The 23,266-nt window shown below is 41.0% G+C and overlaps 3 protein-coding genes across 4 annotated transcripts; all 3 read left to right on the top strand.

Annotated features, from left to right (window-relative positions):
* Positions 1 to 6,844: 6,844 nt before the first annotated feature.
* LOC110510038 (syncollin) lies at positions 6,845 to 7,505 on the top strand. The gene has a single exon (XM_021591315.2). It carries the CDS (start codon positions 6,879 to 6,881, stop codon positions 7,272 to 7,274), a length of 396 nt encoding a protein of 131 aa, XP_021446990.1. The 5' UTR covers positions 6,845 to 6,878; the 3' UTR covers positions 7,275 to 7,505.
* A 1,642-nt stretch (positions 7,506 to 9,147) lies between these two features.
* Positions 9,148 to 10,694, top strand: LOC110509376 (guanine nucleotide-binding protein G(I)/G(S)/G(O) subunit gamma-8-like). 2 transcript variants are annotated; one of them, XM_021590274.2, is made up of 3 exons: positions 9,148 to 9,263; positions 10,048 to 10,166; positions 10,347 to 10,694. In XM_021590274.2, the coding sequence occupies exons 2-3, from the start codon at positions 10,083 to 10,085 to the stop codon at positions 10,473 to 10,475; spliced, it is 213 nt and encodes a 70-aa protein (XP_021445949.1). In that variant the 5' UTR covers positions 9,148 to 9,263; positions 10,048 to 10,082; the 3' UTR covers positions 10,476 to 10,694. The 2 variants fall into 2 exon arrangements, with proteins under 2 accessions (XP_021445949.1, XP_036823782.1); XM_036967887.1 differs by having other exon boundaries at positions 10,329 to 10,694.
* A 5,261-nt stretch (positions 10,695 to 15,955) lies between these two features.
* Positions 15,956 to 19,604, top strand: LOC110510037 (transmembrane protein 45B). The gene is made up of 6 exons (XM_021591314.2): positions 15,956 to 16,093; positions 17,310 to 17,512; positions 17,622 to 17,834; positions 18,035 to 18,219; positions 18,334 to 18,476; positions 18,783 to 19,604. The coding sequence occupies exons 2-6, from the start codon at positions 17,323 to 17,325 to the stop codon at positions 18,883 to 18,885; spliced, it is 834 nt and encodes a 277-aa protein (XP_021446989.1). The 5' UTR covers positions 15,956 to 16,093; positions 17,310 to 17,322; the 3' UTR covers positions 18,886 to 19,604.
* Positions 19,605 to 23,266: the final 3,662 nt, after the last annotated feature.

Genomic DNA, 23,266 nt, shown 5'->3' with positions numbered 1-23,266 from the left:
CTTTCTCCCTGGTAACCGTCTCCAATTAAGGTAGAACAACCTATGCATTTGATGCATTAAAGCAGTGGTTCCCAACCAGGAATACTAGGACTTGAGTACTTGAGAAGACTCATGAGACCATAGGCTTACTGGTATAATGTACATGAGTGGGTACTTCAGGGGTACTCCGGGCAGAGCAAAATTAAATTGGTGGTACAGTCACCGAAAACATTTGGGAACCACTTCATTAAAGTGGCAATATGTGAATGCTACATACATTTGACTTTTAAATTAATTCTATATATTGATTCTTGAAAAATAAATCAAACTAAGCCTCATGAGCTTAGTTCAACTGTCTGTCACTCCATCAGAACCTGAAACATAAGCTTGTTTTTCTCCATTGTAAACAATGTAATTCTAAAAAACACTATAGCTTCAAAACATTATTAAAACTATCATGTCCTTCATCTATAGCCCTGTCTATGAATTTGATAAGCCGTTTAGCCAAAAAGGTGGCAGGGAACCAATATGTTTGAACTCCAGACATTATATTGAAAATATATTTAACAGCAAAGTTCAAGAAGAACATAAGCAATTTTATTTGTATTTATTTAACCAGGAAGGGCTCATTGAAATTTAGATAGGCAGCACCAAGTCATTACACAATTACAGACAGATAATCTAGTAAAGTAATCTACAGGTAATATAGTAAAAAACCACAGCATTCACAAGAGTATTACAAAATCAGAAAACAGCCAATTAAAAATATTGACAGTTCGGAATCAACCTCAAAATCCTTCATCAATTATTTAAAAATACCAATCGGGACAAGGTCTTCCAGTTTAAAAGTATTTTGTAAGGTGTTCCAAGCCGATGGCGCAGAGTACATAAAAGCCCTTTTACCAAATTCAGCTCGGACATTTGGAACAGTTAGCAGGATAAAGTCCAGCGAACGAAGAGAGTACCCACCATATTTCTGAACAATAAAAATGCCCAAATAAAAATGGTAGTAAACCCAAAATGGCTTTGTAAATAAGTATACCAGTATACCAGTGACTGAGCCTACGAGTGACTAGAGAAGGCCAGCCAACCCTGGTATATAAAGTGCAGTGGTGAGAAAGGATTTTGCAGTATAAAATAAATCTCAATGCTATGGTAAAGGGTGTCAATTGATCTCGAAAACTGAGCGGAAGCTTTCATATAAAATATCCCCAGAGTCTAGTATAGGCATAAATGTAGCTGATACTAGCCTCCTGGCTTCAGAACAGGTAGATCTGTGGGTGCACTGACAATGTGACATTTGCAGTTCTGTGATATGTTAATACTGAACACGACACCTTGCTGGACAAGGGAGATATAGTGCCCTAGATACAAGAACGTGTCCAACTGTTTGCACACGATAGACACATGTACTTTCCCAGGGGTGAGTTCAGTTTGATTCCTTTGAGGTATGTTTGCTCCCTTTCTATGGTGTGACCTGATCGATATGGGCGTGACCATTTTTTAAATCTCTAAACTCCTGTAGCACACCGTAACACAATTGCCCTCTGGACCACCATAACCACAACGTTCTTCAACTGGTTGTTCAGTACAGTACCAACTCCATTGAATTAAACGTTGCACACCGTTATGTTGTACTAAACATACCCCAGGTGAGTCACTGACTGCTCATGGTCAAGTAAAAGTAAGCACATGTCCTGGGAATGACTGCCATCTGGGTTATTCTCAACAGTAACATAAGTGCATCTGACCTTTTGTCTTTAACGGAGTGTTGTATATGAGAGTAACCCAGATGGCAGTCATTCCCAGGACATGTGCTTACTTTCCCAGAACTCACTTGGGGTATGTTCAGTGAACAGAATGGTGTGCAACGTTTAATTCAATGGAGTTGGTACTGTACTGAATGACCAGTTGAAGAAAGTTGTGGTTATGGTGGCCCAGAGGGCTCCCGAGTGGTACAGCAGTCTAAGGCACTGCATCTCAGTGCAAGAGGTGTCACTACAGTCCCTGGTTCGAATCCAGGCTGTATCACACCCGGCCGTGATTGGGAGTCCCATAGGGCACATAAGGCGGTGCACAATTAGCCCAGCGTCTTCTGGGTTTGGCCGAGGTAGGCCGTCATTGTAAAGTACAATTTGTTCTTAACTGACTTGCCTAGTTAAATTTAAAAAATCAACACATTTAAAATACATTGAGGGCAATAACATATGGAGCAGGTAGATCTGATTTTGTGTCCCCCTAAGGACCGAGTCAATGGTAATTTGATTTTGGCAGTGGTGGAAATGAGGGATTCAGGGAGTGAATTATTTCAGCATTCATTTCGAACCCAGATGACCCTTTGTTGGGTTTTCTCAGTGAATCCAGTACATTTCCACCATTGGACAGGCCTATAAGTTACACTGAATAAGAACATTTTATATTTTCATTATTGTAGTGTACACAAGTACCGTGTAAATAATGTTTATTTTTTTGTAGCTTTTGTGGTTTCACTAGGCATTTACATTTATTTATTTATTTTTTACCCACCTCCACCCTCCATAATGGGAGGACAACTTCATTATTTAGATGTATTTTAAAACAGGGTGTTTCAGATAGAGTCAGTAGAGTGGGTCAAATATACAGCGCCTTTGGAAAGTATTCAGAATCCTTGACTTTTTCCACAGTTATAGCCTTATTCTAAAATTGATTCAATATATTTTCTCCGAAATCTACACACAATACCCCATATTGACAAAGGGAAACGTTTTTTGAAATTTCTGCACATTTATTATAAATAAAAAACAGATACCTTATTTACATAACTGTTCAGACCCTTTGCCCTGAGACTCAAAATTCTGCAGCATTGAAGGTCCCCAAGAACACAGTGGCCTCCATCATTCTTAAATGGGAGAACCACCAAGACTCTTCCTAGAGCTGGTCGCCCGGCCAAACTGAGCAATCAGGGGAGAAGGGCCTTGGTCAGGGAGGTGACAAAGAACCCAATGGTAACTGACATAGTTCTAGAGTTCCTCTGTAGAGATGGGAGAACCTTCCAGAAGGACAGCCATCTCTGCAGCACTCCACCAATTAGGCCTTTATGGTAGAGTGGCCAGATGGAATCCACTCCTCAGGCACATGACAGCCCACTTGAAGTTTGCCAAAAGGCACTTAAAGGACTCTCAGACCATGACAAACAAAATTCTCTGGTCTGATGAAACCAAGGTTGAACTCTTTGGCCTGAATGCCAAGCGTCATGTCTGGAGGAAGCCTGGCTGCATCCCTACGGTGAAGCATGCTGGTGGCAGCATCATGCTTTGAGGTTGTTTTTCAGCAGCAGGGACTGGGAGACTAGTCGGGATCGAGGGAAAGATGAACAGAGCAAAGTACAGAGAGATCCTTGATGAAAACCTGTTCCAGAGTGCGCAGGAACTCAGACTGGGGTGAATGTTCACCTTCCAACAGGACAACGACCTTAAACACACAGCCAAGACAACGCAGGAGTGGCTACGGGACAAGTCTCTGAACCCGATTGAACATCTCTGGAAAGACCTGAAATAGCTTGAGAGGATCTGCAGAGAAGAATGGGAGAATGGGAGAAACTCCCCAAATACAGGTGTGCCAAGCTTGTAGTGTCATACCCATGAAGTCTCGATGCTGTAATCGCTGCCAAAGGTCTTCAACAAAATACTGAGTAAAGAGTCTGAATACTTATGTAAATGTGATATTTCAGTTTTTAATTGAATAAAGTAGCAAAAATGTCAAAAAAACTGTTTTTGCATTGTCATTATAGGTTATTGTTTGTAGATTGAGATAAAAACATAAGGCTGTAACGTAAAACATGTGGAAAAAGTCAAGGGGTCTGAATACTTTCTGAAGGCACTGTATATAAAAGCAAGTACACCAGGCACCAAATATGAGCTAGTATCTTCTTGATACCCATTCCCGTCACATAGCTCTACCACCTCTTTACCCTCCCCATCCCACCATCCAACAGTACATATAACTGTTTATTTATTAGTGAAGAAGGTCAACTGCAACTAAAAAGCAAGAAAGAGCAGAACGGTTGGGTAAAAAAAAAAAAAAAGAGGAAGCTAAAAATAAGGAAGAAGTCAAAACAGGACAAAACAAGAGATGACCAGACTGGAGAAGACAGGACAGAATGGAACGGAACGGGACAGGAAGGATGTGCCATATTTGATCTTGTCTGGGGTTGCCTGGGGGAATGTAGTATAGGAATGGTTCCCAGATTGTGTTAAAGTCCTTCAGTTGTTATTTTGTTTGAAGGTGGATCTCTCCAGGGAGGCCAGGTCAGACAGTAAACTAAGCCAGTGTATGGTTGGAACATTGGATCTGGTTTTAACAGTATCACTTTTTTTGAAGATTGTTAATGAAATTAATAGGAACAGTTTTTTGTCCTTGGGGATAGCAAAAACACAGGGGACGTCATCATCAAAGTAATGCAGTATACAGAGTGATTAGGGATGCAGGAATTGTAATATGGAGGACGTCTGAGAGAATGTTTTTTTCCAGTAATTCTCAATGATGGGACAAAACCAGAATGCATGGAGATGAGTGTCTGGAAGGTATTTTTGGCAGAATGGACACAGAGGTGAATCAACAAGCCCCATTGGTGACAACATTCTATTGGTATAGTGGAATCTATGTAGGATTTTTGATTTGTTTTGGCTAAAGACTTCCAATTAAATTGATTTATGGGGAGGATCTCTGATTTGCCCCAATTAATCTTATATCCTGATATACTGTACTACCGAATGTGTTGATTGTCGAGAGCAAGTGTTCTAATGATCAATCGGGTTCTTGTACGAACATCAGAATATCATCAGCATAGACACTTATTTTGTGAGTTATGTTTGGGGATCGGACACCTATGGTTGAACTGTTTTGGCAAACAGCAGCAGCCAAGGGTTCAAGATTTTTTTTTAAACAGAAGTGGAGACATTGGACAGCCTTGTCTGGTCCCATTTAGTAATTTGAACAGATATGAGATTATATAATTGGTATATACGGAGGCTTGTGGTGAGCTACAGTTGAAGTCCGAGGTTACATACACTTAGGTTGGAGTGATTATAACTTGTTTTTCAATCACTGCACAAATTTCTGGTTAACAAACTATAGTTTTGGCAGGTACAAAAGTAAATATATCCACAGTAAAACGAGTCCTATATCGACATATATTCGAGTCCTATATCGAAAAATGACTTGTGTCATGCACAAATTAGATGTCCTAACCGACTTGCCAAAACTATAGTTTGTTAACAAGAAATTTGTGGAGTGGTTGAAAAACGAGTTTTAATGACTCCAAACTAAGTGTATGTAAACTTCCGACTTCAACTGTATGCACTAAAACCGAATTACTCAAGTGCCAAGTTCAGGAAGGTCAGATCGACTGTCAGATGCCTTCTCTGCTTCCAACGTCACTAATGCGGTAGGAATATCGGTTTGGGAAGCGAGATGCGGAGTGAAATCCGTTGGGAGTTAGCTCAGTATATATAGTAGTTTGGAATAAAATACTTTGGAGATGGAATTCATATTTTCATTTTGGTTATGTTACCTTCAATGTTTTTAATAGAGTGGATTACCAACATTTCCTTGTTATGTTTAAGCATATTAGCCAAGAAATTTCCGGACTTATCCTCGAGTTCAGGGTCATTTTGTTGCGTTCTCATAATTAAAGCCTCTGTTTCTAAATAATTAAATTAAATTTGAGTTTGGCCTGTAATAGTCGCTTATATCATCCGTTTGAGTAGATGTAAAGAGGGTATCAAGCTCCTTGACAATTTTCGCAAATTCTACTTTTTTTATTTCCCTTTTTCTTCTTTGCTGAGCAGAAACATATTTTTTCCTCTAAGTACAACTTTTGCAGTTTCTAAGAGTAGTGTCGGCGTACATTCAGATGTGCTATTAAATACACTTGGAAATTATTTGAAATTACTGAAATACACTGGCTCAGATACACTCCCATGCATTTAAACTCAATGAATTTGTTCAATTTCCCATTAAAATGCGTATCGAATTTGGAATCTGATAGAAGCAAGGTGTTAAATTTCCATATTGAAGGATGACGTTCGGATTTGATGGTTAAGACAAGGCTGATCAATGCGTAATCGGAGGTGCTACTCGAATGAATTTGGGGTTTGGAAATTTGGGATTGCAAAAATGCATTACGGATGAAAAGGTTTATACGGGATTACGTTTTATGATGTGAGATACAGTTATACTCTCTCTCGTCCGGATTGAAGAGGCGCCAAATATCCACCATACCTTGTTTTACCATGCAGCTTTTAATGGTTCCTGGAGCGCTTGTTGAATGCATGTGCGCACTGCCATGGGACTTCTCAGCTAGTGGATCAATAACAGCGTTAATGTCTCCTCCAACTAGAATTCTGGAGTTGGTAAAATCTTGTAAATGCTTTACGATTAAATGGACAAATTGAGGATAGTCAGTTTTGGGACCATATAAATTCAGCATGGTGTATGATTGATTGTTGATTGTACCATGAATTAAAATGAAGCACCCTAAAAATATATTAGTTTAAATGGTGTTTCTTTGTTGATGAGGATGGCGACCCCTCTGCTCTTGGAGTTAAAGGAAATAATAATTTATAAAGCATTTATAAACATTTATAAAACCGCAAAATGGATTGTTCATGAAAGTTATTAAGTATTACACATTATTTGGCTAAAAGATATAGCCTATTTGTAAGTAATATAGCTAGGTCAATATGTATCATGTTGGTTTCTGAACTGGTTCTAATCTGGTTCAAAAAGAGAAACCTTCAGGACACCTGCTTAAACACACAAATTCTCCCACATGACAAAACATCCACATGGTCAGATGTTATTAAGGCTATTTAAGGAGACACCTGCACCCCTTCTGTCTAGACACCAACGAAGCAACCATGAAGGTGATGATCGCTCTGCTTCTGAGCACTTTGTGCTTTGAAGTCCTCAATGCCCAATGCCCAGAAGCCAATGCGTTGAAAGACGCAGATGGCGTGAAGCTTTGCGCACGTATGTTCGAGGACAGTCACTATTATTACGAGCAGAGTTGTGGGGGAGAGTACCTTGATGCTTACCCAGGTGAGGACGTCCCTATCATCCCATGGCGCTGGAACAACCGCATCTCTTCCTTGGTGGTGTCAAGAGGTTGCAGCCTTACTGTTTGGAAATACACCAAGAAGAGAGGAAGCAAATCTAAATTCGGTGCTGGAATCAAATATCGCCTCAAAGAAACGATGCAAGGTCTTTTCGGGGATTGGGAAAACGACATCTCTGGATACTACTGTGTGTGCTAGAGGCCAACATCATCACGTTCACCAGACACTTCTACCCATTCCTCAGAATTGTTATGCGCAATTAGCCCGAGGACGAGTTTAGAGATCATGCAAGAAGAGAGTATGTCAGCAGGAGAGTCTGCCAACAGGAGAGTCTGCCAACAGAAGAGTCTGCCAATCAAAACAGAGACTATGTTGAGTGCATGATAATGATATCCTGTGTCTGGAGAATAAATGTATTTCTGCATATCATCTTTGGGCCTATGTGAATTTATTTCAGGGAAAATGTTTTGTCCAGGTCAGTTCATAATAACAGGCCTTAAAACAAAGTATCCCCTTTAAAAATGTGTTTTGAATGTATTCATTGACTAAATGTTAAGGGAAATGGCCAGTCAGCATGATATGAAGCGAAGAAAACAAGTTTAAAATGCACCAGAATAGTCTCAGGTGTAATCTGAACAAGTTAGTGTCTGACAATGGGCCGTCATTATCATCTGCAGAATTCATTCAGTTCAGTGTGAAGTATAGATTTTAGCACAATATATAATAATAAAACATAATAATATAGTTAATTTATATAGCAAAATAAGTGCATGTAGTGCTTGGGCTGGAAAATGGTCTTCAACAGAGGTTGGTGCCTCCAGGTCACATCCAACTCCGGTGGGCTGCACCAAGGCCTAGCCTAGAACAATTATATCATCAACAAGTATACATAAACTGCTGTTATTTAACCTCTAAACATCTCAATGACTCACCAGCTGCTTGACCCTCTGTGGCAACTTCCATACATGGTATGATATATCATTACACCATGGTCTAGACCCCTCAAACTGAAATCTGGACCTCGAAGCCAGTTCCCCTCTAATCAGGGACTGATTTAGATTTGGAACACCAGGTGTGTGCAATTAATTATCAGGTAGAACAGAAGTCCAGAAGGCTCCGGACCTCGTAGGGTCAGAGTTCAGTACCCCTGGTCTAGACTCTAGAGTAAAAGTTTCATAAAATAACATGAATTCAATTAAAAAATCACCATTTAACAGAACACATTTCTGTGGGCAAACTATCCACCTCTGCCCCAGCAGCAGAGAAAGGGTTAGTGTAGAAGAGCTAGCTGGTTGGGCTGGTTGGAGCCCACTACTTGCAGTGAGACGACCAATTAATGCAGGAAAACACCTGCTAATGAGACGCTTGGCATTCAACTATGAGGCAGCCACTGTGCCCCCTGCTGTTGTCTGGCAACCCTGCAAGCCCTGCTGGAGATACTGACAATCCAGGCAGTACTATGAGTTACTGTAAGCCTACTGTAACTGCCCCTTGAGAGATTTCACTTCACATGCTATATCAGATTGTCAGGATCCCTAGCCGCACAATTAATTATGATAATAGGCTAGCTATATGGTATTAGACATTCCGTATTACACTCCATCAAGAGTATTTTAAGATAACGATGATATTCTCTCCCTTCAATCCCAACAGATAAAATGTGTAGAGTCTTGTGTAATCTTGCAGGTACATATTTGTTGTGGGAGTATGTGGGAAAACAACCACTGGGCGTATCTCTCAAGACACCAGTCCTGCCTAAGGCTCTTGGTTACACGCAGATCACTGGCTTAAATAATTAACTCCAATAAGCATTACCCAAATTTGCAAGAAAAATTATTATGAGAAAAAAAGTACAACCTTTACAACAAAATGACAATCTCCTTTCCAAAGAACGATCTAGTTGTCTAAGGTAAACAGATCAAATGCTAGTCTAATTGATGACAAGCAAATGATAAAGAAAGGAAGGTCACACCCCATGTCGCCTGCTACTACTGTTGCATTGAGCCCAACATGGGGGTAGAAAGACAGCTAATTATAAGAGGAGGCAACCTATTCAAGCACTCCTCCCCATCTTACCCCTAATCTCTCTCCATTTGGAACTCTAAGTGGGTGGAGTGTGCCTTGTTCAACTATCACACCTCAACTGTAGAACCCTGGACCTACCAACCCGTCTGTCTTGTTTTTGCGGTAAGTGGCTAATTAGACTCTTTGAATGAAATTGTTTTGATGTTTATGTGTTGTAGACCATAGTGACAGTGGCATTGTGTTTTGGTAAATAAAACATACATTTGACTGTGTTCTGATATAGGAAAATATTTATAAAGTTGTACATATTCTTGTGTAGTACAGCCCATTAAAGTGCAGGTCATGTTATGTAAATGTTCATGTCAAAAACAAAACTAGTTTTCATCATCAGTTCATTCCGTTGTCGATGAAAGAGAAGACTGAGAAAATAAACTGCAGTTAAGTTTGGATGTTTCACTGCCCTCTGAATGGGCATAGTGGGCAACGGTCATCAAGAGACAAACCGCTACATGATTACCAGCAACAAAATTGGGCATTGTAAATGGAGGGATGAGAGAGGTGGTTGTTATTTTCTTTATTCACATGCAATGTGTAAGAGAACGAATGCTACTTTTAATCATCACAAATACAGTACGGTCCTCATTAAAGGATAATAAGTGTTCAGCAAATGTCATTTACAGATACATATACAGATACAGAGAAACAAGTGAGGTGTCCCCTGGGTAATGCTGCTGCCTATGCATGCCCCTCCCTGCACCTCTCCCTCTGAGGCCCTCACTGTAACACTTCCAGCTGAGACCCAGGCAGCAGAAGGAATAACAAGCACATGAAACCATTACACACTATCTCTTTGGCATGTATGTATGATGGAAAATGGCACTACCCGTGTAATGGATTTTAAGAAAAGTGTGATTTTGCATTAACATAATGCATGATCTACAAACAGTTGGACCAGGCTGAGGTACAGCGAGAGGAAGCAGGATGTCCAATAACATGGCTAAGATTGCAGATGCTCGCAAGACAGTGGAACAGCTGAAACTGGAGGTCAACATTGAAAGAATGATGGTGAGCAGCGAATGGTTACAGGGCATAAGCGCTGGAGTACCAGTAGTAGATTATATCTCTTCATGTTACCGAATAAACTGCTGATTATCAGTAACTACATTGTAAATAGAGCACATTGTCTTTTCCCCCACTCTCCAATCTTGTATCTTTGTCTTTGTTAAGCATGTTTTATATGTGCAGGTGTCCAAAGCAGCAGCTGATCTAATGGCCTTCTGTGAGGCTCATGCCAAGGAGGACCCGCTGGTGACACCAGTGCCATCCTCTGAGAACCCCTTTCGGGAGAAGAAATTCTTCTGTGCAATACTCTGATCCCCACACTTATAACCCCAAGTTTTGTGCCATTATTAGCAAGAATTAATTGGCAGTTCTAAGGAATAAATCTGATAGTAACAGTGAAGAACACTTGAAAATGTTGGTTTTGTTATGCCTAGTCAGGGTGATGATTTTGTATTTAAAAACCTGTATAGTAAATGCTTTAAATATTGATCTGGATTGATCTGATTGACTGAAATAAACTTATTGATGATGGGAGCTAATTTCATTTGAGTCTGGCATTTACACTGGCCTCTACCTTCCAGCAAACACCTCCCTGAAAGTAAGACATTAACTGAAATTGCGCCTAAGTCCTCCTAAAAACAGCAATACTCTACTGTAAAATGCCTGACATCTGAGAGTTCTATGACCCTTTTCAGAGGTTACACAGCAGTGTTGAACAGGGCTGTTCAACTCCGGTCATGGAGGGTGAAGCCACTTCTGGTTTTCATCCTTTCCTTCTAATCAGGTACTAATTCAGACCTGGGATACCAGGTGAGTGCAATTAACTACCAGGTAGAAACAAAAAACAGCCTTGTTGTTACAGCCTGAATTATTTTTTACATTTTTTATTTCACCTTTATTTAACCAGGTAGGCTAGTTGAGAACAAGCTCTCATTTGCAACTGCGACCTGTCCAAGATAAAGCAAAGCAGTTCGACACATAAAACAACACAGTTACACATGGAATAAACAAAACATACAGTCAATAATACAGTAGAACAAAAGAAAACAAAAAGTATATATACAGTGAGTGCAAATGAGGTAAGTTAAGGAAATAAATAGGCCATGGTGGCGAAGTAATTACAATATAGCAATTAAACACGGGAATGGTAGATCGGCAGAAGATGAATGTGCAGGTAGAGATACTGGGGTGCAAAGGAGCAAAATAAATAAATACCAGTATGGGGATGAGGTAGGTCGATAGATGGGCTGTTTACAGATGGGCTATGTACAGGTGCAGTGATCTGTAAGCTGTTCTGACAGCTGGTGCTTAAAGCTAGTGAGGGAGATGTGAGTCTCCAGCTTCAGAGATTTTTGCAATTCGTTCCAGTCATGAGCAGCAGAGAACTGGAAGGAAAGACGACCAAAGGAAGAATTGGCTTTGGGGGTGACCAGTGAGATACATCTGCTGGAGCGCGTGCTACGAGTGGGTGCTGCTCGGGTGACCAGTGTGCTAAGATAAGGCGGGGCTTTACCTAGCAGAGACTTGTAGATCACCTGTAGCCAGTGGATTTGGCGACGAGTATGAAGCGAGGGCCAACCAACGAGAGCGTACAGGTCGCAATGGTGGGTAGTGTATGGGGCTTTGGTGACAAAACGGATGGCACTGTGATAGACTGCATCCAGTTTGTTGAGTAGAGTGTTGGAGGCTATTTTATAGATGACATCACCAAAGTCGAGGATCGGTAGGATGGTGAGTTTTACGAGGGTATGTTTGGCAGCATGAGTGAAGGATGCTTTGTTGCGATATAGGAAGCCGATTCTAGATTTAATTTTGGATTGGAGATGCTTAATGTGAGTCTGGAAGGAGAGTTTACAGTCTAACCAGACACCCAGGTATTTGTAGTTGTCCACGTATTCTAAGTCAGAGCCGTCCAGAGTAGTGATGCTGGACGGGTGGGCAGGTGCGGGCAGTGATCGATTGAATAGCATGCATTTCGTTTTATTTGCGTTTAAGAGCAGTTGGAGGCCACGGAAGGAGAGTTGTATGGCATTGAAGCTCGTCTGGAGGTTAGTTAACACAGTGTCCAAGGAGGGGCCAGAAGTATACAGAATGGTGTCGTCTGCGTAGAGGTGGATCAGAGAATCACCAGCAGCAAGAGCAACATCATTGATGTATACAGAAAAGAGAGTCGGCCCGAGAATTGAACCCTGTGACACACCTATAGAGACTGTCAGAGGACCGGACAACAGTCCCTCCGATTTGACACACTGAACTCTATCAGAGAAGTAGTTGGTAAACCCGGCGAGGCAATCATTTGAGAAACCAAGGCTGTCGAGTCTGCCAATAAGAATTTTGTGATTAGCAGAGCCGAAAGCCTTGGCCAGGTCGATGAATACAGCTGCACAGTAATGTCTCTTATCGATGGCGGTTATGATATCGTTAAGGACCTTGAGCGTGGCTGAGGTGCACCCATGACCAGCTCTGAAACCAGATTGCATAGCGGAGAAGGTATGGTGGGTTTCGAAATGGTCAGTAATCTGTTTGTTAACTTGACTTTCGAAGACCTTAGAAAGACAGGGTAGGATAGATATAGGTCTGTAGCAGTTTGTGTCTAGAGTGTCATCCCCTTTGAAGAGGGGGATGACCGTGGCAGCTTTCCAATCTTTGGGAATCTCAGACGATACGAAAGAGAGGTTGAACAGGCTAGTAATAGGGGTTGCAACAATTTCGGGAGATATTTTTTTGAAAGAGAGGGTCCAGATTGTCTAGCCCGGCTGATTTGTAGGGGTCCAGATTTTGCAGCTCTTTCAGAACATCAGCTATCTGGATTTGGGTAAAGGAGAAATGGTGGGGGCTTTGGCGGGTTGCTGTGGAGGGTGCCAGGCAGTTGACCGGGGTAGGGGTAGTCAAGTGGAAAGCATGGCCAGCCGTAGAGAAATGCTTATTGAAATGTTCAATTATAGTGGATTTATCGGTGGTGACAGTGTTTCCTAGCCTCAGAGCAGTGGGCAGCTGGGATGAGGTGCTCTTATTCTCCATGGACTTTACAGTGTCCCAGAACTTTTTTGAGTTAGTACTACAGGATGCAAATTTCTGTTTGAAAAAGCTTGCCTTAGCTTTTCTAACTGCCTGTGTATATTTGTTCCTAACTTCCCTGAAAAGTTGCATATCACGGGGGCTATTCGATGCTAATGCAGAACGCCACAGGATGTTTTTGTGCTGGTCAAGGGCAGACAGGTCTGGTGTGAACCAAGGGCTATATCTGTTCCTGGTTCAACATTTTTTGAGAGGGGCATACTTATTTAAGATGGTGAGGAAGGCACTTTTAAAGAATAGCCAGGCATCATCTACTGAAGGGATGAGGTCAATGTCATTCCAGGATACCCCGGCCAGGTCGATTAGAAAGGTCTGCTCGCAGAAATGTTTCAGGAAGCGTTTGACAGTGATGAAGGGTGGTCGTTTGGTTGCAGACCCATTACGGATGCAGGCAATGAGGCAGTGATCACTGATATTTTGATTGAAAACAGTTAGAGGTGTATTTGGAGGGCGAGTTAGTTAGGATGACATCTATGAGGGTGCCCGTGTTTACTGATTTGGGGTTGAACCTGGCAGGTTCATTGATAATTTGTGTGAGATTGAGGGCATCAAGCTTAGTTTGTAGGATGGCCGGGGTGTTAAGCATGTCCCAGTTTAGGTCACCTAGTAGCACGAGCTCAGAAGATATATGGGGGCAATCAATTCACATATGGTATCGAGGGCACAGCTGGGGGCAGAGGGAGGTCTATAGCAAGCAGCAACAGTGAGAGACTTGTTTCTGGAAAGGTGAATTTTTAGAAGTAGAAGCTCAAATTGTTTGGGTACAGACTTAGATAGCCTGCAGAGTTCTGTATTACTATCTCTGCAGTAGGTTGCAACACCGCCCCCTTTGGCAGTTCTATCTTGGCGGAAAACGTTAGCGTTAGGAATGGAAATTGAATTAAACATTTATTCAATCCGTTTTTTTTTCTCTCACCCATCTAAGCATGATGACAAAGTTTAAACCTGTTTTTAGCCATTTTTGCACATTTACTGAAAACGAAATACAGAAATATTTTACATACATGTACATAAGTATTCACACCCCTGAGTCAACACTTTGTAAAAGCACCTTTGGCAGCGATTACAGCTGTGAGTCTTTCTGGGTGTCTCGAAGAGCTTTGCACACCTGGATTGTGCAATATTTGCCCATTATTATTTTCTAAATTCTTCAAGCTCTGTCAGATTGGTTGTTTCAGATATTGCCATAGATTTTCAAGTAGATTTAAGTCAAAACTGTAACTCGGCCACTCAAGAATATTCACTGTCTTCTTGCTAAGCAACTCCAGTATAGATTTGGCTTTGTGTTTTAGGTTATTGTCCTGTTGAAAGGTGAATTCATCTCCTAGTATATGGCGGAAAGAAGACTGAACCAGATTTTCCTATATGATTGTGCCAATGCTTAGCTCCATTCTGTTTATTTTCTATCCTGAAAAACAATTACAAGCATGCCATAACATGATGCAACCATCACTATGCTTGAAATTATGGAGGGTGCAACTCAGTAATGTGGTTTATTGGATTTTCCCCAAATGTATTCAGGACAAAAAAGTTAATTGCTTTGCCACATTCTTTGCAGTATTACTTTAGTGCCTTGTTGAAAACAGTATGCATGTTTTGGATTTGTTTTTATTCTGTACAGGCTTCCTTCTTTTCACTGTCAATTAGGTTAGTATTGTGCAGTAACTACAATGTTGTTGATCCATCCTCAGTTCTCTTGTCACAGCCAATAATCTCTGTAACTGTTTTAAAGTCACCATTGGCCTCATGGTGAAATCCCTGAGCAGTTTCCTTCCTCTCCGGCAACTGAGTTAGGAAGGACGCCTGTATCTTTGTAGTGACTGGGTGTATTGATACACCATCCAAAGTGTGATTAATAACTTCATCATGCTCAAAGGGATATTTAATGTCTGCTTCTTTTTTTTAACCCATCTACCAATACTGTTGCTGCACTTCTTTGCGAGGCACTGGAAAACCTCCCTGGTCTTTGTGGTTGAATCTGTGTTTGAAATTCACTGCTCGACTGAGGGACCTTACAGATAATTGTATGTATGGGGAACAAAGATTAGGTAGTCAATCAAAGATCACATTAAACACTATTATCAAAGACAGAAGGGGTAACCCAGACATGTCACAGGGGCTGTAAAGCTGAAGCACCCGTTTGAACTATCTTGGGTTAGTTATAAAGTATTTGCTATTATTGCACACAGAGCTAGTCTATGCTACTTATTTTGTGACCTGTTAAGCAAATGTTTACTCCTTAACTTATTTATGCTTGCCATAACAAAGGGGTCGAATACTTGACTTAAGACATTTCAGCTTTTCATAATTAATTGGTACAATTTTTGAAAATGGGGTAGGGGGTATTGTGTGTAGGCCAGTGACCAAAAAAATCTCAATTTAAACCATTTTAAAATCAGGCTGTAACACAACAAAATGTGGGGGGAAAAATCAAGGGGTGTGACTACTTTCTGAAGGCTCTGTATATTACTAGATCAAACTGTTTGCATATGGAACCGGTATTTATTAGCCTATTGAAGTAGGCATAAACACTGCAGGTGTCTCACATAATTCCATTGATGCACTAGAATGATCAACAAAAAATACATTAATTTAATAAATAGATCATTAAAATAAGCATACCATGTGTTTCCATTTGTAATTAGAACCCTGGGGGCTGTGCTCATTGGTCGCAGTCAAGTCATGCAGAGCAAGCAAGAGCAGCGTCACATGATGCTTTCAATACAGGTAGACGAGCAGGTGTGCACAGTGTGCGGACAGGTAGGCTACTGTTATTGCAATTCATCACAACTAACAGGATTCACTGATTTGAGAGGGAGCAGTCGTCCAGCTGCTCTGTAACAATAAACAAGGTATGCACATTTGAAACTTTCTCTGGATTGTTATGGTTGTTTTGTATACAGTTTATTAATAGTGGAGAAAAACAGTGTTCTTTCATGATTGATGAGTAAGGGTATAAAGTCTCTGGTGTTAATCCGGTAACAGCCCATATGTCAACAAGTCTGACGGCTTAATTTATAGGACCAGACAGAAAAGGAGAAATACTCAAATGAAACTCAAAATCAACAATTCTTAGTTTTAATTGTGATGAGAACAGAAAATAAGGCAATATTTTATGCAATGTTGAAAGCGAATGCAAGGCGAACAGTCGAGAAAAACTTGTCTGACAGATAGCTTACCACTCCTCTTTTTTAGATCACACACACACACACACACAAACACACACACACACACACACACACACACACACACACACACACACACACACACACACACACACACACACACACACACACACACACACACACACACACACACACACACACACACACACACACACCCTCTGTCGAAACTAAAATAAACAGTAACCAACCAAAAGTATACAATACATTACACCAACAACCAAAAAATAAAAGGATGGAACTCCAGCCTACTGTGATGCCTAATAAGTAAGTGACATCCCACCAGCATGACTTAAAGGACATCACCCGCACAACCACAGTACAGACAACATAGAAACATTGACCTATTATAAACAGCACATACATATTCAACTCAGTACAGCCTTTTTATTAAAGGTAAAATTTGCTATGATCACACAAGTGCTTTTTTTGGGTCAATTATCTGACATGACTGGAAACTACACATTTTCTTGCTTTGGTCTCTCTCTTTACTATGCACCTCTAGGTTCTCTCTAACCATCTAGCTCTCTTTTGGACTGCACAAATGGATTTGCATTTTCATTTGCTAGACAAATGTCTTTAGGACTGGTATCTATCTCCCGGATACATGGGAGTCATTGCCAGGACTCACTGCGTGTTCTAAATTGACCTCAAGATAAAAAAACAAATATACTTTCATTCTTGATGACTGAATAAGCCTAGTACAAAATCATTTCCATCTGCATCGTTTAGCTCATACGCACCTTTTTTGGATATTTTATTAAAGTTGTGAAAATTGTAAAGTTGCTCAAACAATTACTCTCTGTGGTACTTTCTATTATCACAAAACAACTTGTTTATGATTTGTTTCTCATTTAATGTATCATTCATATTTCTAATTTTTCAGTTTTGACAGGAGGATGGCCAATTTCAAGGGACATGCCCTTCCCGGCAGCTGCTTTCTGCTGTTAGGCCTGTGTTGGTCAGTGATGTACCCTCTCCGACACTGCTGGAGGAGGCGTCAGCCTAAAGGAAGACAAAAACTGCCCCTGTTCTTTAACAGAATCGACTTAATCGAGGGGGCACTCATTATTTTCTTAGCCTTTGTGGGTGAGTGTCTTCCTTGGTGAATTTATTTGTACCATTCTCTCTTTCAGGATTTTACACTATGGAATCTCTCAACCACTTTTGACCGGGATGTTGTTCTGTCATTCTGTAGGCATCATGGCAGAGCAGTTTGTGCCAGATGGGCCCCATGGCCACCTGTACCTCAGAGAGACTAAGTCCTGGGTGAAGCTGATGAACTGGCAGCACAGCACAATGTACTTCTTCTTCGGCATCTGGGGAATTGTTAAAGTCCTCAGTATGTCACCGCTTCCAGTCCCACTTGGTCTTGACCGTCTTGCTCTCTCTCTGGCTTTTTTCATTGAAGGTACAGTGTCAAAAAGGTTGATTGTACATCTCTAGTCATTAGCAGACCTGAGGCGTATTTTAATTTGCAGGTATTCTTACCATCAGGATAATTGTTATAGTTATTACAAATAACATTTCCCTGCTATTTGAACTGTAGACACTGACTAGATGTTATCGTCATGTTGTGTTAATATTCCAGGATGTTCCATTCCCCTCCAGGGTTTCTGTTTTACTTCCATGTGCACATGCGCCCTCCTCTGGATACCCACATCCACTCCCTGCTGTTTGTGGCAGTGTTTGGTGTGGCGGCCAGCACCCTGTTGGAGGTGTTCATGCGAGATAACATCCTACTGGAGCTGCTCAGGGTGAGCCTAACCATCCTGCAAGGCTCCTGGTTCTTTCAGGTAATACAGTAGCAAACCACCACCAAAAAAAACACTTTCATTTTCAAACGAGTCGATCTCATGAATCACACTCTCACAGAGAACAACTGAGCAAATATGTGTTTGTTCTTTCAGATTGGATTCGTGCTGTTCCCATTAAACGGAGTACAGTGGGATCTGAAGGCACACGATAACACCATGTTCGTCACCATGTGCTTCTGCTGGCATCTAGCTGTGGCCCTGCTGATCGTTGGCATCAACTACTGGATGGGCTGGTGGTGAGCATCTTCCTTTATCCGCATTTCACCCATATGCTTTTATACCGTCTCCAAATAGGTCAGTTAACTTTATCCCTACTAGCACTGATTTGCTGACAGCTACGTTAAGGAAAAATGTGTTTACTATGACTGAGATGTGGTTATCCCACCTAGCTATCTTAAGATGAATGCTAAATGACTAAAATGTAAATGTCAGTTTAACTTGAATGAAATAAACTAAGTCATTACAATAATACAGCTTGGGTAAATTCACTGCCAGTATGAGCCAACTTCCACCTATGGCTTCTTCTTCTCTGGTCCTAACAGCTGTGTACAAAGATGTGCAGGGAAGGGAGGTGACATAGAGATCGGGATGAGAAAGACATTCAGCTCCCAGAAGGCTCTGCTACAGGATTCCGATGAAGAGTAAGCAGATGGATCATGAAGTGTAACACAGGAGGTTGGTGACTGGGGAGGACGGGTTAGTGGTAATGGTTGGAGCGGAATAGTATCAAATACACTACATCAACACACATGGAAGTGTTTGATGCCATTCCATTAGCTACGTTCCAGCCATTATTGAGCCGTCCTCCCCTCACCAGCTTCCACTGGTGTGTTCAGTAGTAGATCACTGTTATTGTTTTCTCCCCAATAGTTTTTTTTGTCTGAAGTTTGGTTAACAGTTTTTTCCTGTTTGTATCAGTGCTAGCGTGTGTATTTTTTATTTTGAGTGATGATTTTCAATGAAATAATGAGGTGCAATAGCTGAGTTCAGATTAAGGCCAAATTAATTGCAAATAAAATTTACAAATGCATGTAATTCAAAGTATAAAAGCTCATTTATGATTGTCAAGATAAGTGAAATGTACTAGCATTCTTTTGAGGTTTCTTTCCTGAAGTGAAACATTAACACCGGACATTGTTACCTGACAGGGTTTCCTCTCCTCTTAAGACAGTTTAAACATTTGCTCATCCCGCCTGTGGCTATGGAGCAACGTACTTCCTTCCATCCTGGAAAAAACAGAATGTCTAATCGATTACCAAAGATAATACACTGAACAAAAATAGAAACAAAACATGTAAAGTGTTGATCCTATGTTTCCAATCTGAATGTGTGGCATATCAAGAAGCTGATTAAACAGCATGATCATTATACAGGTGCACCTTCTGCTGGGGACAATAAAAGGCCACTTTAAAATGTGCAGTTTTGTCACACAACACAATGCCACAGATGTCTCATGTTTTGAGGCAAGGTGCAATTGGCATTCTAACTGCAGGATTGTCCAACAGAGCTGTCGCCAGATAATTTAATTTTAATTTCTCTACCAGAATCCGCCTCCAAAGTCATTTTAGAGAATTTGTCAGTACGTCCAACTGGCCTCACAGACCACGTGCATGGAGTCGCGTGGGCGAGCGGTTTGCTGATGTCAACCTTGTTAACAGAGTGCTCCATGGTGGTGGTGGGGTTATGGTATGGGCAGGCATAAGCTATTGACAACAAACACATTTGTATTTTATCGATGGCAATCTGAATGCAGAGATACCGTGATGAGATCCTGAGGCCCATTGTCGTGTCATTCATCCGCAACCATCACCTCATGTTTCAGCATGATAATGCACGGCCCCATGTCACAAGGATTTGTACACAGTTCCTGGAAGCTGAAAATATCCCAGTTCCTCCTTGGCCTGAATACTCACCAGATGCTCTGGATCGACATGTATGACAGCGTGTTCCAGTTGCCACCAATATCCAGCAACTTTGTGCAGCCATTTTTCTTATTTATTTAACTAGGCATTGCAGAGGAGTGGGAGGAATATTCCACAAGCCCCAATCAACAGCCTGATCAACTAAGGAGAACATTACCTGCCCCAATTCATAGTGCCAACTGTAAAGTTTGGTGGAGGAGGAATAATGGTCTGGGGCTGTTTTTCATGGTTCTTGTGGCAACAGTTTGGTGAAGTCACTTTCCTGTTTCAGCATGACAATGCTGCCGTGCACAAAGTGAGATCCATACAGAAATGGTTTGTCGAGATTGGTTTGGAAGAACCTGACTGGCCTGCACAGAGCACTGACCTTAACCCCATCGAACACCTTTGGGATAAATTGGAACACCGACTGCGAGCCAGGCCTAATCGCCCAACATCAGTGCCAGACCTCACTAATGCTCTTGTGGCTGAATGGAAGTCCCCTCAGCAATGTTCCAACATCTAGTGGAAAGCCTTCCCAGAAGAGTGGAGGCTGTTAAAGGGGGGACCAACTCCATATTAATGCCCATGATTTTGGAATGAGGCGTTCGACGAGCAGATGTCCACATACACTACATGACCAAAGGTGTCTGTGACCAACAGTATTCCCAGTCATGTGAAATACATAGATTAGGGCTAATGAATTTATTTCAGTTGACTGATTTCCTTATATGAACTGTAACTCTGTAAAATCTTAGACATTTTTGCATGTTGCATTTATATTTTTCTTCAGTATATATTTTCAATAAATCGAAGAAAAAAAAAACCCAAATCATTCATTGTACTGTAGTTATTTATTTTTTAGGTATACTACTTTCACAACCACAGAAAAAAAGAACACTATATTACAACCAGAATCATCATGAAATGAACAACGAAAAATCACTGACAAGGATGTCAAGAGAGGTTACACTGCGATCATATTTTTATACCATGTCTTAAAGATGGAACCACAAACGTTGCATTCAAATCGTCAGTAATTGCAATGATAAGGCCCTCCATAGACTTAGAGATGAAGGATACCTAGAACAATGTATCTGCTTACTGGATAAGACATCATACCATTCTGGCTTTAAATTGGATAGAAATAAATAGCAATCAATTTGAATTTGTTTATAAAGATCAATGAGGAAGGTGAAAATACACTTTGTCTGTTTACCATTAGTAAAAACTAGGCTAGTTTCAGTCTAGTTTGCATAGTGACATGCACAAGCTGTTGACCGAGCCTTGCCTGACACCTACTGTAAGAAAGCTTACAGTAAGGATGGATTGAAATTGACATAAATGGGTGCCTGGAGGAAAATGAAGGAGGGTCATGCTTAGTCAATTTTATTCAAGAGGAGTGTTTAGCATTTGTTTCTATCTAGTCCAGGGGAGCATCATCATTTGTAATTGATGAAATTTCTATATTTCTCAGTGTTTTAGAATTAGTTGCTTATAAGGAGATGTGTGCCGATGCTTGATGTGTGCCCGATGCCACCCCTCATCTATGATTCTCCACTGGGCATGCTATTTGAGTGCCCTTATAAGCTATTTAGTATGGTCTCAATCAAATGACCCATACCCTATAGGCCAGGGTTCTCCAGCTGGCGGCCCGCGGGCCACATTTTATTTGGTCCCACAAGTTTTTTTTTGCGTGTGGAATTTTCATTGTTGGACATAAAAGACTGTAAAGACACCAGGAAATCAGCTCCAAGTGATTTTAATTCAAGAAATCTGTTCCCAAGTATTTCCACGCATAATAGACACGTGATCATATACAAATGTAAGTACGGTTTGAAATGATTATGTTTTAGTCAAACATTATATCTGTTTGGGCTTCTTGTGGTCAATTTGCAGTCTACAAATGATTTGTAATTATGTTCTGGCCACCTGACCATCCGCTCCAGAAAAATATTGTCCCGCGGCTGAATCTAGTTGATGATCCCTGCTATAGGCTACGAAGTGCATCCTCAGACAAGCACAGAACAAAGTTAAATTTCTAAGATAGCTGCCGGGATGGTGTCAATAAAACTAGGCTGCATTACACACCGCAACGGATATTCCAACCCTGAGCCCCGGCCTGCTCTGCTCTTGCTGATCAATAACCTTTTTTGTGTACTGCCTAACCAATGCTGCGGTGTGTAGGCCTAAGGTGTCAGTTCAGGAGGAAAGTCAAAGGCTTCTTCCAAAAATAATATTTTATTAGGCCTAGTCCAAAAAATGGACTATCTTGCCCATGTTCTGTTCAGTTCAGTTTGAGAAGGAGAGCGTGAAGATGAGGAGGATCGGAGGTAAACTTTGATAGCTTGCTATTATAATAGATTTGATTAAAAACGATATGTTTCTTTCCCATTATGTAGGCCTATTTACCAGAGGTAAATAATAAGCCAGGTTCCAGCAACTTACATTGTGGTGCTGAGACTTGAAGCAGCAGCCACGGCACAATCAATCAGAAACAGCTCATGGTGCTGAAAGTAGCCATAGTTCATTTGAACCATATTCATTTTTATTAGACTTTACTAACAAGAGGGCTTTGTGTTGGAGCCTGTATCTTCTTATTTAAGAAATAAGAAGTAGGCCTACCTGTCTGACAGAAGAAATTAGGCTGCTATGCTATGTCATATGCCTACTTTTTACTAAAGAGAATGGCAAAAAGCACAGCCCTACCCCTTGTTATCTTAAGATTTTGAAGAAAATAGAATGGATCCGATTATATAGGGTGATCTATAAAATCGCTTTCGTCCGCGATGCTTTATGCTAGAAACAATCTGTATCATTGGGGATATCATTGTTTCGTTTCTTTGACTTTGAGAGGCTGATCTACAACCTCTTATATCCGAGAAGACAAAAAAATTACTTTGCTTGGGAAGCAATCTAATTCTCTCACTATCAATTGATTGAGCTATTCACTTTCTGTACAATAAAATATGTTTAAACTCAGACAGCTTTGAGGGAAGCACTTACGACCTTCTCTCACTGGGTTAAGCCATGGAGGAAGAGTAGCCAGCAGTTAAAGCTTACATTTTTCTGTGTCAGTAGACCTACTCCGTCTGGGGTGGAAAAGGTAGGCCTACTCTGTCTGG

Source organism: Oncorhynchus mykiss, chromosome Y (assembly GCF_013265735.2).
Source record: "Oncorhynchus mykiss isolate Arlee chromosome Y, USDA_OmykA_1.1, whole genome shotgun sequence".
NCBI lineage: Eukaryota > Metazoa > Chordata > Actinopteri > Salmoniformes > Salmonidae > Oncorhynchus > Oncorhynchus mykiss.
The sequence above is the reverse complement of the archived record's forward strand: the minus strand, read 5'-3'. Positions and strand labels throughout refer to the sequence as shown.